The sequence below is a fragment of the Oncorhynchus kisutch genome, linkage group LG20 (genome assembly GCF_002021735.2).
Source record: "Oncorhynchus kisutch isolate 150728-3 linkage group LG20, Okis_V2, whole genome shotgun sequence".
In the NCBI taxonomy this organism is placed as follows: Eukaryota; Metazoa; Chordata; class Actinopteri; order Salmoniformes; family Salmonidae; genus Oncorhynchus; species Oncorhynchus kisutch.
The window spans coordinates 52,267,289-52,285,508 of NC_034193.2; the positions used below are offsets into that span (position 1 = coordinate 52,267,289).

Sequence of the window (18,220 nt, forward strand, 5' to 3'; positions counted from 1 at the left end):
ATTTCTTCATTATTCCACTGTTGATGAAGGTTCAAAATCAAGTTAAAAATATCGGACATTCAAAAAGCAAATTGTAACTTGCCACATCATACATGAGATTATAAAATCCTTTAATGTGGCTCCTTGTGTGTCAAATCAATACAGGAGTGTTAGAGGTCTCCAATTGGTATTCATTGAACTGGAACTTTAGAAAGTTATAAGAAAATCAAACCATGATCAGAAACAGAGAGGCTGTTGTCTTTTTCCTTTTTCCTCTTTCTTTAAAACACATTATTTATAGATTCAGATATATCCCTCCTCCCTCCCTCCCAGTCCCTTCCCCCTCCCTCCCCTCCCTCCTCCCTCCCTCCCCTCCCTCCCTCCCTCCTCCTCCCTCCCTCCCTCTCTCCCCTCCCCTCCCTCCTCCCCCCTCCTCCCCCTCCCTCCCTCTCCTCCCTCCCTCCCTCCCTCCCTCCCTCCCTCCCTCCCTCCCTCCCTCCCCTCCCTCCCTCCCTCCCTCCCCCCCTCCCTCCCTCCCTCCCTCCTCCCTCCTCCCTCCCTCCCTCCTCTCCCCTCCTCCCTCCCTCCCCCTCCTCCCCCTCCCTCCCCCTCCCCCTCCCTCTCTCCCTCCCTCCCTCCCTCCTCCCCCCTCCCGCCTCCACTCCCTCCCTCCCTCCCTCCCTCCCTCCCTCCCTCCCTCCCTCCCTCCCTCCCTCCCTCCCTCCCTCCCTCCCTCCCTCCCTCCCTCCCTCCCTCTCCTCAGTGACCGGGTTGGGGCTAACAGTTGTATTACACATATGTGAGAATGCCTCAAAAATGTGGTCCCAGAGGCCTCAAATATTGGCATGACCAAAACATGTGTCCCTCAGTCGCTGGACTCTGGTGGCATCTCAAACATTTGAGGTCAACATTTGAGTATATTTTTGCTGTCATTTGAGTAATGGAGACTCTGAACTCTGAACTGAATGAGCCCATTCCTTATGCAAAATGATGATGTGTGGATACGCTCAATACTTTATATCATCTGGTAGCTCGCCGCCTATTTTTTATTTTTTTAACTAGGCAAGTCAGTTAAGAACACATTCTTATTTCAATGACGGCCTAGGAACAGTGGGTTAACTGCCTTGTTCAGGGGCAGAACGACAGATTTTTACTTTGTCAGCTCGGTGTTGCAACCTTTCAGTTACTAGTCCAACACTCTAACTACTAGCCTACCTGCCACCCCCTATATCTTGCTCGCTGTTGTCTTTTCTAACATGGCCGTTCAGTGATTACCAGACCTAAACCCTTCACTCTCTTTATACTGACATCTTTATCATTAACAGACTCGCCTGTCCTCTCTCTCTGTCTCTGCAGACCTAGTGGTGGAGGCCTCCAGCCCCGATGAGCTGCATCTCCACGTGCCGCTCTCCTGTGACCTCTCCTGTGACTCCACAGATGACCATGGAGGACAAATCTCCTCCAACGACACCCCGGCCCCAGGCTCCGTGTGTCAGTCCTGTAACCCCCCTCGAAGCCTTGCTACACCGTCCAAAGAGGAGCCCCTAGCCTCCACAGAGGAGGTCCCCATGGAGAGGTTGGCTAGCGAAGAGGAACACCTAGCCTCCACAGAGGAGGTCCCCATGGAGAGGTTGGCGAGCGAGGAGGCTGCATCTGAGGAGGTGGTAGCTGAGGAGGAATCTGTGGAGTCTGCAGAGACTTCAGAGGAGGTCCAAGCATCAGAGGAGAGGGTGGAGGAAGCTGCCTCGTCTGAGGAGGAAGAACTGGAGGAAGCTGCCTCGTCTGAAGAAGAAGTAGTGGAGGAAGCTCCCTCGTCTGAAGAAGAGGTTATAGAGGAGGTTGAGGCAGAACATGAAGCTGAGGAAGAAGAGGTTGTAGAGGAAGAGGAAGCAGTTAAGGAAGCGGTGGGCATGGAGGAGGAAGTGGATGTAGTTGAAGAGGAAGTAGAGGAAACAATAGAAGAACCTGCAGTAGAGGAACCTGTTGTTGAGGAGGTAACGACTGAGGAGGTTGCCGAGGAGGAGGCAGTAGAGGAAGCAGTAGAGGGGGCAGTAGAGGGGGCAGTAGAGGAGGCAGTAGAGGAGGCAGTAGAGGAGGCAGTAGAGGATTCAGTAGAGGAGGCAGTAGAGGAAGAAGTAGAGGAAGAAGTAGTATTAGTGGCTGAACCTGTGGTGGAACCCAAGCTGGTTGAATCCGAGCCAGAACCTGCGGTGGAACCTGAAGTGGTTGAACCCGAGCCAGAGGCGGTGGTCAAGGAGGTGGCTCCAGAACCAGAGCCTGTTGTAGAGGAATCTGCTCCGGAACCCACTCCGGAACCTGCGGAAGCCGCTCCAGAACCTGTAGAAGCAGGTGAGGTGGTTGTGGAGGCAGTGAAGGAGGACGAGCTGGTGGAGGAGGTGGCAGCTGTTTTGGAGGAGGTACATGTTTTTGAGGAGGAAGCGGTGGTGGAAGAGGAGGCTCCTGTTGTTGTTAAGGAGGAGGCGACTGTTGTTGAGGAGGCGCCTGTTGAGGATGTGACAGTGGAGGATGCACCAGCAAAGGCAGAAGCACCAGTAAAAGGTATAGAGTACTGCGTTATTAGAATTTATCATTTGAACGAGAAAAACGTTATTGTCCAAACAATTTGGAAACAAACTTGTTTGTTTATATCAATGTGTCGATATTTATTCTTTCTATACTAATGTGATTGCTCAGGCTAAAAGTACCTCTGGCGAGCACTTTTAAGTTACATATTGTAGAGATGGGGTTACAGGATTATGTCATATCTCCCCACTTTCTTCTTCACAGTGCTTTGAATACACTTCAGTCGGCTCTTAGGAGCCAACTGTCAACTTTACAGTGTCAACTCAAGTGTATTCAAAGCCATGATGAGCGAGTGCTACTGTAATCAGGAGACTCCTCTCTGCCATTTGGTGCTGTAGTGTTGACACCAGCTATAAAAGACATAGGATCTGGTCTGGCTCTTACATTATCTTTAAACTCTCTCTCATTCTCTCTCTCTCCTCTCTCTAACCACTTTCCCTCCCTCCTTTTCTCCTCCCTCCTCTCCTCCCTCCCTCCATCCCTTCCTCTTTCCCTGGCCCATGCCATGCCCCAGAACCTGATATGTGTGGCTAAAGGTGGCATCAGGAATAACCCCTAGCTGAGCCCGAAATAAACAGGACAGACATAGAGGGAGGAAGGGAAGAGATAGATAGATGGGCAGATGGACACTGATATAACAACATGGACGGATGGCTACAGAGCCACACAACAGATGCTGTGGTCAGTCAGTGTTCTGTTGTCATGGCAGGAAGTCAATTGGTGTCATGTTCAGGGGAGATCAAAGGTGAAATGTTCAGATAGAAATGTAATGAATAGAGCTCACATGATTCCCAGTTCTACATGGCAGACAGTTAAATATGTTCTAACATTACATTTCTTTCTGAATGTTCAGAAACGTTTAGGTAGAAATGTAATGAATAGAGCTCACACGATTCCCAGTCCTAGATGACAGACAATCACATCTGTTCCTGAAAAGTTGCAGATATAAATGTAATGAATAGAGCTGACAGGATTCCCCTATTCTACATGACAGACAAGCATGTACGCACACTGTACTGCGTATTACAAGCATACACTGAGTATACAAAACATTAAGAACACCTGCTCTTTCCATGACATAACTGACCAGGTGAAAGCTATGATCCCTCATTTATGTCACTTTTTAAATACGCTTAAATCTGTGTAGACGAAGGGGAGGAGACAGGTTAAAGGAGGACTTTTAAGCCTTGAGACAATTGAGACATGGATTGTGTATGTGTGCCATTCAGATGGTTTATGGGTGCGTCAAAAGATTTAAGTGCCTTTGAACGGGGTATGGTAGTAGGTGTCAGGCGCACAGGTTTGAGTCAAGAACTACAACGATTCTGGGTTTTTCACACTCAACAGTTTCCTGTGTGTATCAAGAATGGTCCACCACCCGAAGGACATCCAGCCAACGTGACAAAACTGTGGGAAGCATTGGAGTCAACATGGGCCAGCATCCCTGTGGAAAGCTTTCAACACCATGTAGAGTCCATGCTCGATGAGGGCAAAAGGGGGGTGGGGGGTGCAACTTAATATTAGGAAGGTGTTCCTAATGTTTTGTATACTCAATGTACATCATCATGATAATGCAGGGGAAATTCTACTTCCTGAGTCAGGGATATGGATATGTCAAGTTTGGATTCAACCTTGGTCTGATGACCTCATAATTGAGTTGACTGACAGGCTTTTCCTCCAATCGGCAGTGGGTGAGGAGGCAGCAAAGCTCAGAGACTGCTCCCACATCGATGAGATGCTCCGATTGGTTTCTGCCGAATCCTCGCCTGAGTTCTCTGGTAAGGAGCAAACAAGTTACAAGTAAGGCCCTGAGTTTTTCTCAATTCATCATTCCTCAATTCCTTCCATTTTGATCTCACCACCTCCTCACTCGTATTGGAGGAGAAGGTCCAAAGGGAGGGACCTTAGACTTTCTTCTCCATTGTGTATTGAGAAGCAGGCAAAGAGAGGATGCAAGGAATCTATAAAAGATTAATTGTGAAAAATACCCAGATTTTTTGGGGGACCACATGAGCTGACCAGGAAAAACTCTGTGTTTATATGTGAACAGGAGGGATTGAGAAATCTACTGTGCCTTTTCTGCTAAAATTACTGTGGAAATTGTTTCAAGGTGTGGAATGGATGTTAGTGTGTGTGTGAGTGTGTGTGCGTGGCTGTGTGTGTGCGTGTGTGTGCCTTCCATTATATTACCATGACTACCATGATCATGAGTCAGGTTAGTTCATTCATGGTGCCTTCCATTATATTACCATGACTACCATGACAATGAGTCAGGTTAGTTCATTCATGGTGCATCCATTACAATACAATGGCTACCATGACCATGCAAAATGTATTGTCTCCTCTCTTCTCTCCCACCCTGCTCTCTTCATCTGCTACTTCTGCCTCTCTCCACCTCTATCATCTTCTCTTCATCCCTCTTCTCTTCTATCTCCCTCTGTCCTCTTCTCCTCTTCTCTTCTCTCCCCCTCATCCTCTCCTCTCCTCCTCTCTCCCCCTCAATCCTCTCATCCCTCTTTCTTCTCTTCCTCTCTCCCCTCGTCATCACTCTCTCCTCTCCAGCTGCTATGAAGAAGCTGCAGCACATCTACCACTCAGCCATCAAGCCCATGGAGACGGCCTACAAGTACAATGAGCTCAGAGCTCACGAGGTCACAGGTAGCCTGTCCAACCACTTAGCATTAGCCTTGAGCCATTAGCTATTAGCATTTTTAATCGGTTTTATACTGACCTGTTGTCTTAGCGTATTAGCCTTTAGCCTGGTTAGCATTGTTTAGATTTGTTTATTAGTATTAGCATATTAGCCTTTAGCCATTAGCTATTAACCTTCTGTTCAATACCAACCTGTTACACAAAGAACAACAAAATGCTATATTTCCCCTGAAAAAACAGACAAGCATAAGTCTAGTTACCAACAGTCCTTGTAGACATTGTCATTAGCAATGGGGTTTCCCAAGGCAAATGGGCAATACTATACACAGTTGTGTGCCAGCTTAGTCTAAATTCTCAGGGTGCCTTTGCCTGAAGAAACTGGAAAATCGATGAAACATAAATCAACTAATTAACTGCATATACACCTGCCAGTAATCGAGTGTACACAGGAGCTTTCCAGAAAGTGGCTTTGTATGCCTCAGCATATATATACAGCTTTGTGTGGGTGACCAGGCCTCACTTAACCCAGGCTTGTTAGAGCTTGAGGGCTCAATCCATAGTACCATGATGTATGCAATGAACGCCCCCTTGTGGGACAAAGTGTACCATTGACAAAGTCTACAAAGTGACCCCCCTTCTCTCTCTCTCGCTTTCTCTCTCTCGCTATCTCTCTCTCGCTATCTCTCTCTCTCTTTCTCTCTCTCTCTCTATCTCTCTCTCTCTTTCTCTCTCTCACTATCTCTCTCTCTCTTTCTCTCTCTCACTATCTCTCTCTCTCTCTCTCTAGATGGAGAGATCACCTCCAAGCCCATGGTACTGTTCCTGGGACCCTGGTCTGTAGGCAAATCCTCCATGATCAACTACCTGCTGGGCGTGCACGGTACCCCACAACAACTTTACACAGGTAAGAGCACCTGTCACATAGCTTGGGCCTGGAGTTTCACCAGACTAACTCCTGACCAACACTCTACTCTGATAATCAGTCAATCAATCAAATGTATTTCTAAAGCCCTCATGGCACCCCTTACCAGTCTACACCCCTTACCAGTCTGCACCCCTTACCAGTCTGCACCCCTTACCAGTCTGCACCCCTTACCAGTCTACACCGCAGACAAGGTTTTCCACTTTATCATTCACTCTATTCCACATCTTGTCTATCTACTACTGATCTGTCATCTATTGCACCCTTCCCAGTCCACTTCTCTCCGGAATACAAACATGCCTCAATGCAACTGCTTCCTTTTCTGAGTAAACTATTTGGATAGCTGCTCATATTAATCTCTCTCTTACACATTCTAACCACCCTCTCTTCCTCCTTATCTCCCCCCTCTTCCTCTCTTCCTCCCTCCCACCTCTCCCCCTCTTCCTCGCTCCCACTCTCTCCCAGGTGCTGAGCCCACTACATCTGAGTACACAGTGGTGATGCACGGTGACAAGTTCCGCTCGGTGGAGGGCATCGTGATGGCAGCCGACAGCTCCAGGTCCTTCTCCCCTCTGGAGAAGTTTGGCCAGGGGTTCCTGGAGAGGCTGGTGGGGATTGAGATGCCCCATAAACTGCTGGAGAGAGTCACCCTGGTGGACACGCCTGGGATTATTGAGAACCGCAAGCAGCAGGAGAGAGGTGGGGAGTAGAACACACACACACTAACCTCTCATATACAGCCATGTGTATTAGATCATGTACACTCTTTAGATATTTGTTACATGCTGTGAAGTGACAATCACAAGCAGCAGGAGAGAGGTGGGAGAACAGACAGAGATTCATTAACAGTCACACTCATGCACACCGAATGGTAACACACTGCATGCAACACACACACCTACAAATTCACAGAAATGGAATGCTGAAAAGACTTAACTCACTGTATACTACCACACCTTTGAGTAAAACAGCCTCTGATTGGTCGTCCTTCCCCATCCAGGCTACCCCTATAGCGAGGTGTGTCAGTGGTTCATTGACCGTGCTGACCTCATCTTCCTGATGTTTGACCCCACCAAGTTGGACGTGGGCGGGGAGCTGGCGACACTGTTCAAACAGATGAAGGTAAAGAAGTGTAAAGCATAGAAATTGAATTACTAGAACGGAAGTGTTGGGTGGACCGGCAGCCATATTGAGTGTACCAATAGGAGTAAAGCAGGAAGCAAAAGTAGTAAGTTCAGCATGAACATTTTTGCTTTATCAAAAGTCAACTCAACTGAAATGACAAAAGAGTAGATTCCTATCTCATTCTAGTAATTATATGTCTATGCTGCAAAGCAAAGTGCCTTCGATTGCCCAATATACAGTCAGTCTTGGCCTAGCACTTTAATAACACTTAATAACCTTTCTAAACTCTGTTTTCTTCATTCATTCATTGATCCATTCATGAATTCATTCATTCTAGGGCCGAGAGTCCCAGATCCGCATCATCCTGAACAAGGCAGACAGCCTGTCCTCCCAGGACCTGATGCGTGTCTACGGCGCCCTGTTTTGGTCCATGGCTCCTCTCATCAACGCCACAGAGCCTCCCCGGGTCTACGTCAGCTCCTTCTGGCCCACAGAATACGCAGCCGACACCAGCCGAGAGCTCTTCATACGGGAGGAGATCTCACTGCTCGAAGACCTCAACCAGGTGAAGCTCAACCACCTACAGACATTACAGAATACACGCAAACACATTACACGCACACACCAGCCCATGGCTTTTCATACGGGAGGAGACCTTGCTGCTCGAGAAGCTACCATCTCCTGCCGTTGTGCACTTGAGAAAAGCACCTAAAATCTGTGACAATGGTGAACGTGCATAAAGATGTCAGAATTCAGATGTGATGTCATTGTTTAGCACTATCCACTGAGTTATGAAACTATGACGCGTATATGGTTCAATGTGCCAGTAAATCAGCACAATCTACTTTTTTTTTGGTTTTTCAAAGTCCCGGCGTCTTCAAGCTAAAATTGGAATCATGTATACTGTGCTAATGACCATGCAAACAAAAGAGTCATGGAGAGTGATGTACAATTCGGCGAACTTAGCATTTGTGATAAGTGCATGGGGGACGCCATCTTTATTCACCTCTGCTGTTGACAATAATCTCCTTGTTCTTCTATCTTCAGGTCATTGAGAACCAGCTGGAGAACAAGATAGCCTTCATCCGCCAGCACGCCATCCGGGTCAGGATCCACGCCCTGCTGGTAGATCGCTACCTCCATACATACCACGAGAAGCTGGGCTGGTTCAGCGACCCCGACGAGGTGTTCAGGGACATCGTCTCAGACCCTGACAAGTTCTACATCTTCAAGTCCATCCTGGCCAAGACCAATGTAAGTGAGAGAGTGTGTGTAGGGAGGGGGGAGGGGGTGTAGGTGTCATGGATTGTGTGTGTAATGTGTGTATGGAATATGTATATAACGTGTGTTTAAGGTGTGCGAAGTGTGTGTATAATGTGTATGTAATGTGCACAATGTGTATATAATGTGTGTATTAAATGTGTGTGAGTAATGTGCATATAACATGTCTATAATGTGTGTGTGTGTGTGTGTGTATATAATGTGTGTATAACATGTCTATAATGTGTGTGTGTGTGTGTGTGTGTGTGTGTGTGTGTGTATATAATGTGTGTATAACTACCATATATATATATTGTGTGTATAACATGTCTATAATGTGTGTGTGTGTATATAATGTGTGTATAACTACCATATATATATATTGTGTGTATAACATGTCTATAATGTGTGTGTGTGTGTGTGTGTATATAATGTGTGTATAACTACCATATATATATATTGTGTGTATAACATGTCTATAATGTGTGTGTGTGTGTGTGTATATAATGTGTGTATAACTACCATATATATATATATTGTATGTGTGTGTGTGTGTGTGTATATAATGTGTGTATAACTACCATATATATATATTGTGTGTGTGTGTGTGTGTATATAATGTGTGTATAACTACCATATATATATATATTGTGTGTGTGTGTGTGTGTGTGTATATAATGTGTGTATAACTACCATATATATATATTGTGTGTATATAATGTGTGTATAACTACCATATATATATATTGTGTGTATAACATGTATATAATGTGTGTATAACTACCATATATATATATATTGTGTGTGTGTGTGTGTGTGTGTGTGTGTGTGTGTGTGTGTGTGTGTGTGTGTGTGTGTGTGTGTGTGTGTGTGTGTGTATATAATGTGTGTATAACTACCATATATATATATTGTGTGTATAGCATGTATAGAACTTGTGTGTTCTCCCTTTCTACAGGTGAGCAAGTTCGACCTGCCAGACAAAGAGGCCTACCAGGACTTCTTTGGCATCAACCCTCCATCAGGCTTTAAGCAGCTGTCCTCCCTCTGTTCCTGGTCGACAGGCTGTCTGATTGACAAGATAGAGAAAGCTATCACTGTGGAGCTCCCTTCCCTACTGATTAGCCTGGGAAAGAAAGACAGTCCACCCCCAGCCAAGGCCGCCCCAGCCGCTCCACCCCCACTTCCTGAGACAAAACCCAAGAACCGCTGGCGAAAGGATTGAGGAGGAGAGATGAAGAGAGGGATGAATGGAGAGAAGAGGACGGAAGGAAGAAAAAAAGGAGGGAGGCCGAAGCCAGAGGCTGTACTGGGGTGACTGGACACGGGGAAGAGAGGAGAGAGGGATGGGGTGGAGGATAGGAAATATGTACAGCTGGGGAAAAAGGGGGATTGAAGCCACATGAAGCGAATGGGAACCTTCCAGGCCCATTAGAAGTAATCCAACAAGAAAAAAAACGGAAACAGGTTTTTTAACTATTTAAATCAGAGACTCTTATCTTCCTCAGTGTTATTATTTAACTCCGAACGAAAACAGGGAAATATAAACAAGAGTTTGTTTTATTTCTGTTTGTTTGCCAGTTTGTTTATTTTAGTTATTCAAGTTTTTCTCTTCTTCTTCATCCGTAGACAAGAAGGAAAAATACCAGCGATCAGTAACAGCATAATATTCTATTGTCTTTATTGTCATTTCAAAAGGGTCTGGATTTCTGTGCTCCTTACCAGCAGTCAGTTACAGCATTCTTCTATGGTATTGTATTGTATTTTATTGTCATTTCTAAACGACAGCTTCGTTGTCAGTGCAGTATGTCATTGCTGTGTAAGAACGCATTTGTACATTGATGCCAGTTAAATGGGCCGTAGCCTTCTCTTCCTGTTGTTATGGCTTTGCCTCAATATGCTGCATGTCAAAGTCGCATTAAAGTTGTATTTTATCCTTGTAGCTTCAGATCCCATTGACGACCCAGATTCTTGTGTCAATTCTTTAGAGAGAAAAGGGAGGGAGAAAGAAAGACAAAAAATAGACCCAATATATGTTTGATCCAATAAGGGTAGGGCCTACATTCTGAAGGGAACGTCCTGTCCCCAGCAATAATGTAAAATTGATATGCTTCTTACTTTGTGAAGAAGGAGTGTTAGCCAGGCCAAACACACAGAGTGGTTTTAAACCATTTTAACACACACACACACACACACACCCATCACTGCAAGGTTCCACATCTGTCTGAGACACAGAAACCAGATGTACATAATATTAGGTATTTAATCATTATGTTTGGTTCAACCTACACCTTTACAATAAAAGTAATCTAAATCACAAATAAATAAATAAAAAGTCATCTAGATCATCAATAGGATTTTAACCTTACAAATGCTTTTTCTCCAGTAGCTGAGAATGTTTCATATGAGTTGATGGATCAACTGTTCAAAATTGGGAGCCAAATGTTTGATTACTGCACCAAAGTCGTGAATAAATGGAATTAGGACATTTATGAAATTCTTAGCTAATTTTTGCCAAACTTCAGATCACTATCTCACGGCCTCTGGACATCACAAGGAAATCATACCTAGATCCTTTATGATCGTCATGGATAGATCTTTAATGCACAGAATACCACTTGTCTCTAGCACAAAGGTCAAGGTCAAAGGTCAAATGTACTTCAAATTGACTTAAGATCAGTGTTGCTCTGCCTCAGCTTGTTTCTAGGACAACCTGTTAAAAAGTTAAATAGACCCAAGGTCAAGGTAAAATTGCTGGTCAAATTGACCAAGAACATCATGGATGTCACTATTCCGGTACCGGGTCAAATTTTTGTTGTTGTTGTTACGTGTTTTACACGTTTGAGACACAACCTTAGGAAAGTAGATGAAGGGTCATGGTGGAAAAATGACGTAAAATAGTATTTGAGTGATTTATAATTCAAATTGAACCAGGACATAAGGGAAGGGTTAAAAGCAAAAACAAATGTGGTGTAATTTCGGCCATAGTCATCCATCTCATAAAAACGCTGCAGTGGCACCAGAATTCCACCAGGTGGTGCCTGAACTCAATTGCAGTCAATGGAAATGATTACCAGGGTTTATAGCACCCTATTCCCTATTCCCTAAAGCCCTGGCCTGGTCAAACCTAGTGCACTATATACGGAATAGATTGCCATTTGGGACACACGGGTAAAGATGGATAGTGAAGTGAAGTTCTGAGAGGACATTTAGTCACATAAAATGAGATGTGTATAAACTAATAGATCTCCAATACCTCACCTTTTTCTGTCAGTCAGCGTGAAAACGAAAGAACATAAATCCATCACCATGGCAACTCTAACCACTCTGTTTGAACAGTTAAAAAATAAAAGTGGTATAAAAAAATTATTGATAGGCCTACTTGCGACAAACTATCACTAACTGTTGTGAGAAGCTTGAGAACTCAAAATAAGTTCTCCTCTATCCCCAATAAATTGAGTTACCAAATATCTGTTTTTAGTAAATAAGAAGTCAATTTAGTCTAATAAGAAGTCAATTTGAGTCCATCAGTCCAATTTGTGCCAATTTGAGTCTATCTAGTCTAAAAATAAGTCCATCTGAGTACAGACCAAGACTCTTCCTCAGTCATTGAGGAACCAAGCTTGTGTGTGTTGGCCATTTGTGTGGGTGTGTGTTTTTGTAATACCTATATTATAAGGATTATAGATTAGGGCGTGACCCCCACTGAATAAATTAACCCCTACAAAAAGTCCTACAGGAATCCTGCAGGAAATCTGTTACAGGTTTGTGTGTGTGTGTGTGTGTGTGTGTGTGTGTGTGTGTGTGTGTGTGTGTGTGTGTGTGTGTGTGTGTGTGTGGGAGTGAGTGAGTGAGCTATGCCCATTCATCACCTCCTCTGGTCATTGTCAGCATTATAACCCACCAATATTACATTCCTAGTGAGTACACACTGTCATGTGTATGTGCAACGACCTGGGGTTGTAACTCGGGTCTTCTAATTATTCTGTGTCAGAGGTTACTTACTATAAATGGCTACATATACATTACTGTCGCTAGCTCAGATTTCACCGTCTACAAACATGCAGTCTAAGCTACTCCAGGTTATGCTATATAAACAGGGGTACAATAGGGAGAGAATGTGTAGGAGTGTGTGTGCGTGTGGACGTGTTTAACTATACTTGTGGGGACCAGAAGTCCCCACAAGAATAGTAAACAAACAAAAACTTGACCAACTGGGGACATGATCGTGGACTACAGGAAAAGGCGGGCTGAACAGGCCCCCATCAACATCAATGGGGCTGTAGTGGAGCGGGTCGAGAGTTTCAAGTTCCTTGGTGTCCACATCACCAACGAACTATCATGTCCAAACACACCAAGACAGTCGTGAAGAGGGCACAACAAAACCTTTTCCCCCTCAACAGACTGTAAAGATTTGGCATGATTCCCCATATCCTCAAAAAGTTCTACAGCTGCACCACCGAGAGCATCTTAACCGGTTGCATCACCGCCTGGTATGGCAAATGCTCTGCATCTGACCGTAAGGCGCTTTCAGAGTGTAGTGCGTATGGCCCAGTACATCACTGGGGCCAAGCTTCCTGCCATCCAGGACCTATATAATAGGCGGTGTCAGAGGAAAGCTCATCAAATTGTCAGAGACTCCAGTCACCCAAGTCATAGACTGCTTTCTCTGCTACTGCATGACAAGTGGTACCGGAGCGCCAAGTCTAGGCTCCTTAACAGCTTCTACCCCCAAGCCATAGACTGCTGAAAAATTAATCAAATGGCCACCGGACTATTACATTGACCCCCCCGTCCTTTATTTGTTCTGTACACTGCTGCTACTCGCTGTTTATTATCTATGCATAGTCACTTCACCCCTACCTATACGTACAAATGACCTCTAACCTGTACCCCCGCACACTGACTCGGTACCCCCTGTATATAGCCTCGTTATTGTGTTACTTTTTATTACTTTTTACTTTAGTTAATTTGGTAAATATTTTCTTAACTCTTCTTCTTGGTTAAGGGCCTGTAAGTAAGCATTTCACGGTAAGGTCTACACTGTTGGTTAAGGGCTTGTAAGTAAGCATTTCACGGTAAGGTCTACACTTGTTGTATTCGACGCATGTGACAAATGAAGTTTAATTTGATTTTGTTGGTCCCCACAAGGTCAAATGCTATTTCTAGGGGGTTTAGGGTTGAGGTTAGAATTAGTGGTAGGGTTAGAAATATGTTTAGGGTTCGGAGCTAGGGTTAGTTTTAAGGTTAGGGTTAGGTTTACGATTAAGGTTAGGTTTTTGGGTTAAGGTTGGGGTTACGGTTAGGGGTTAAGGAAAATAGGATTTTGAATGGGACTGAATTGTATGTCCCCAAAAGGTTAGCTGCGCATAACTGTGTGTGTGTGTATGTGTGTGTGTGTGTGTATGTGTGTGTATGTGTGTGTGTGTGTGTGTGTGGTGTGTGTGTGTGTGTGTGTGTGTGTGTGTGTGTGTGTGTGTGTGTGTGTGTGTGTGTGTGTGTGTGTGTGTGTGTGTGTGTGTGTGTGTGTGTGTGTGTGTGTGTGTGTGTGTGTGTGTGTGTGTGTGTGCATGTGTTTGGCAACTTTCATCTAGCGGAAGAGGCTAGCCATTTTTATTGGACTCAAAGAGTAGATATTATTCTTCCTTCAAAGTAGACGTGTCACACAAAGATCTGTCTGTGAATATAGAAACTAGATCAGTGTTCTCTTCAGGGCAATTATAGGTGTGCATACCTTATCTACTAGATTAGGGTAGGCCTTTTTTATGCCCCTTCAATCAATGATATCACTGACTGTTGGAATTATGGGCACAACCCTGTTAGCGTGGGCATAGGTCTATGTGTAACAGCTGTGTAACAATGAACAGGAATGTAATGTAAAACACTGAAATATATTGGTATCTGTACACCTAACGTGTTGGTCTGTTTGTGTCATGTGGTGGGTGATGTCATTTGGAAAGAAAACGGCCTATGCGTAAAATGCGTAAGATAGGCCTATTACTTTGGACTTCTAGTCTACCTATTTAAATGTTTTACAATCTGAAATAGTTATACTCTCACTCTCATTCAATACGTGCTCGTCCATAGCCACACAATACATTTCTGCGTGCGCGCTCCCATCATCAGCCACCATACCCCCCTCTGCTGTATTTTCAGACTGGAGCTACTGAAGCTCGATGCTCATACCACCGAGTCGCTCCGCTTTGGACACCCACCCTTCTCCACCGCACCGCCGCCTCAGCTGGCGGAGAATATCCGTCTGGGTATAGGAAGATGGTGGGAGTGACGGGAGCTGCCTTGTCTTCCCCTGGATAAATCGGGAAAACACATAAAAACGTGTTTTTATTAGCCTACTTAGGCTACCCGGACCCGGGCAATAGGGAGGTAACCTTAACCGTCACCGAACCTTTCGAACGGAAGAGGACGCGAACGCAACAAGGAGTGGACTCGCTCGGGCTATGCTTCTTCTGGGCACATGCAGGCAGCATAATCTCGAGCTATCCAGACTTGAGGAATTTATGGAACAGACAGCCAGCACATTTCGCGAACTATGTCTTATTCGTTGGTAATTGAATAAAGGGAAGCAGGATCAAGGATATATTGTTTCTTCCTCATGGGAATTCGGTATTCCTTTGGGGAAAGCAAAGAGGAGGAAATTCACAGAATCTCTCCATGCACTCCATAGTTATTCTCTACTCCACGCGTTTACAGTCCTATGACGAAGGAACCACGGCCTGGGAAAAAGTTTCTAGGCTTTGGATACAGAAGGGAGCACAGTAGTGACGTTTCTGGATACGTTTTTGCTTCAATTTTAAACTGCAGTTTTTGTTTTTAAAAGCCTGTCCTGTTCATTGGATAGGCCTATCCTATGGAAAATGTGAATATTCGATAGGAATATTTAGTAGACATAACTTGACAGTTTTGTATTTCAGTCTATATATTTAATAGACTATTCATACAAGGGTGGGTGTTTCTCATAGCTTTCTGTTTTGCCAACTCTTACCAACAAGTTTGTTCAAGACTCCAGCCTAGTAAAAGGAGTTGGCTTATATCAGCTCAGCTGTCATATTTTGGGTACTTATCTCTCGATTTAAAATCGCTTTTCAAGGTCTCATAATTACTGTATCTGTACAGTCCCTGTCGTCTTGGAAGTGGGGATATTACCGATGTAGAGATCCGTAGAGGGAGGTCAGGAAAGGACGGGGCTGGAGCTTGGGAATAGGCCCGGCTGTGGAAGAACTACAGACTGGGTATGGGGGGACAGCTAGACCGCTAAACGGACGCTGCCTGCCTGGCTGCTGGTTTTGGGTGGTCGTGAACCAACCGACCCACCCACCTACCCGACCCGACAGCCAAAGTCTAACTCTTCAGCTTGGCTAGTATAACACGAAAGTATTCACCCACACTAGGGCTTTGAAATAGTCCGAAAGGGAAAGGAGGACATGCTATGAATGTTAGCCTATTATTTTCAACTGTTGACTCATGTAACTAAAACGGAAAGAGGATAACGCTTGTTTTTTTTCCAAGGGAAAGGAACTTTAAAGTGACTTGTTTTGGAGCGGGTGCTCCGATAAGATAAGAAGGGACCGAAGCTGTAACTTAGTCGCAATTTTCTAGCCATGTGTAGCTTGTTATTGGAATGAGTGGGACAACAATCTACTGTGTATAGCCTACAACTCCTAAACAAGACACACACACAATATGGGTCGTTTTGGACTTGGAAACATTATATAAATAATGTTCTCTTTTCGGATTGTGTGTGTATTAAAATGTAATAATAACATGGGGACATTATTTTGATCATCAGTGAAGAAGACACGTGAGGACTTCTTGAGAGCGAGGCTCGAGCTGTCACTGGCGGCTGTCAAAACACTGCGCGTGGTGTGGAATAAAAAGTGAATATTTGAACAACTGATCCCAGATTGGCTTTTTAAACCTGATTAAAAAACGTAATGTGATAAAAAAAAAACGTAATATATGGGAAGGATGTATAAAGAAGGGGAGAGGAAAGACGAAAGAACTTTCAATTATTTCAACTGCCAGATGAGAGCGAGCAGAGCAGCACACGAGTACAAAGTGGACAGCGAGGGCTTCCAAAGGCAAGGGACGAATTAATGGAATGTGAGTGCTGACGTAATACAGAGGTCGGGATAATGAACTACTCAAGAGCCTGGAACGGTCCTTTTTATATGAGTGAGTAGGCCTAGTTGGCTACATTCGTGCGTAGCCTAGTAGAAATACGTATTTTCTGTACACACGATATATCAAGTCGTGATTACAACCATCACCTTTCTTGCCTCTCTTTTTTGCTCACTCTCCTGCCTAGTCTTCCTCTGCCAGATGTTTCACTTAGTACTGTTACCGCATTGCCCGCGCACCGTCCGCCATCATTGATCAGATATTAGTATTTCCCCCTTCACGTCACTCCAGCCATCATAATGGCCTTGCAGCCGCTAAAACACCGGCAGCAGCAGCTTCTCCCACATGCCACGGAGGTTAGCTGCGCCTCAAGCAGTGACGGCGCCGTGACTGTGCGGATTATCGACAACACTAAGCACACACAGCACGCGCCATCGCCACAGCATCGACAATATCATGACTCTCCCCCAACCCCAACGACAAGGGACAGCAATACCAGAGGAGGAGGGAGTGGAGTAGGTGGGTCTACCACTACCGCCAAAGGAGATCCCTCCAAACCCTGCACCAAATACAGCATCTCCTCCAGCTGTAGTTCAGGGGAGTCGGGAGTTCGGAGGGCTGTTATGAATAAGTTACACAGCCAGCAGAAGACTCTGCCCCAGTTGTTTGAGAGGTCCGCTGCCCAGTGGTGGGACCCCAAGTTTGATTCGCCGATACTCGAAGAGGCGTGCCGCGAGAGGTGCTTCCCGCAGACTCAACGGCGCTTCCGCTATGTTCTGTCATACATGGCCTCTGCCTCGCTCCTTTGGGGCGTGTATTTCGGGGTCAACCACGACCGCTGTGACCCGGCGACCTTCCTCGCCCCGACCGCCTCCTTCCTCCTTTTCCTGCTCATCCTCTTCCTCTTTACCTTGACAAGGCCCTATGCTCACCTGTACAACCAGGCCTCGCTGCTCCTCATTGTGACCACATTCGCCATCACTCTGGCTCCTCAGATCCAGACAGGAGGCTTTGTCTACCTGGAGAGAACCAGGGATGGCAACCAGACATTCCCTCGCACCCCAGGCGGAGTGGGCCCTACTCGGGCTCCCTGCATCTCCCCAGTGGGCACCTTCTCTCTGTGTATGGAGGTCCTGCTACTACTCTACAGTGTTCTCCATGTGAGGCTATATGCTTCAGTTTTACTGGGGCTCCTGTATTCAGTACTATTTGAAGCCTTAGAGTGGCTGCCCCTGCTCCAGGGGAGAGATGGCAGTGGAGGAAATTATGGGGGGAATAGGTGGGGCGAGGCTGGGGTTGGAGGTGCAGAAGGGTCCCTAGGTTCTGGATCTAGTCCTGGAGGTCTTGGTTCTTCTAGCTTGGAATGGGAAACCCTCCGCTGGCTGTGCCCGGCTAAGGCTCTCCTCCACCTGTGTGCCCACGCCATCGGCATCCACCTCTTCATCATGTCCGAGGTGCGATCCCGCTCCACCTTCCTCAAGGTGGGCCAGGCCATCATGCACGGCAAGGACCTGGAGGTAATTATTATTTATATGTCAGAGACGGATCAAATCAAAACAT

General features: G+C 45.5%; 2 protein-coding genes across 3 annotated transcripts in view; both read left to right on the forward strand.

Annotated features, from left to right (window-relative positions):
- The first annotated feature begins 1,329 nt into the window (after nucleotides 1–1,329).
- LOC116352741 (sarcalumenin-like) lies at nucleotides 1,330–10,471 on the forward strand. Of its 2 annotated transcripts, none has more exons than XM_031799668.1 (9): nucleotides 1,330–2,538; nucleotides 4,251–4,340; nucleotides 5,125–5,220; nucleotides 6,002–6,118; nucleotides 6,602–6,835; nucleotides 7,137–7,258; nucleotides 7,599–7,826; nucleotides 8,309–8,515; nucleotides 9,480–10,471. In XM_031799668.1, the coding sequence occupies exons 1-9, from the start codon at nucleotides 1,548–1,550 to the stop codon at nucleotides 9,744–9,746; spliced, it is 2,352 nt and encodes a 783-aa protein (XP_031655528.1). In that variant the 5' UTR covers nucleotides 1,330–1,547; the 3' UTR covers nucleotides 9,747–10,471. The 2 variants fall into 2 exon arrangements, with proteins under 2 accessions (XP_031655528.1, XP_031655529.1); XM_031799669.1 differs by having other exon boundaries at nucleotides 1,332–2,328.
- Nucleotides 10,472–14,654: 4,183 nt separating this feature from the next.
- LOC109880861 (adenylate cyclase type 9) overlaps nucleotides 14,655–18,220 on the forward strand; it is a 66,287-nt gene continuing 62,721 nt past the window's right edge. Inside the window, exon 1 of the mRNA XM_031798732.1 lies at nucleotides 14,655–18,177. Within this exon, the coding sequence (XP_031654592.1) occupies nucleotides 16,960–18,177 (1,218 nt within the window). The 5' untranslated portion in view covers nucleotides 14,655–16,959. The remainder of the gene's footprint in view (nucleotides 18,178–18,220) is intronic.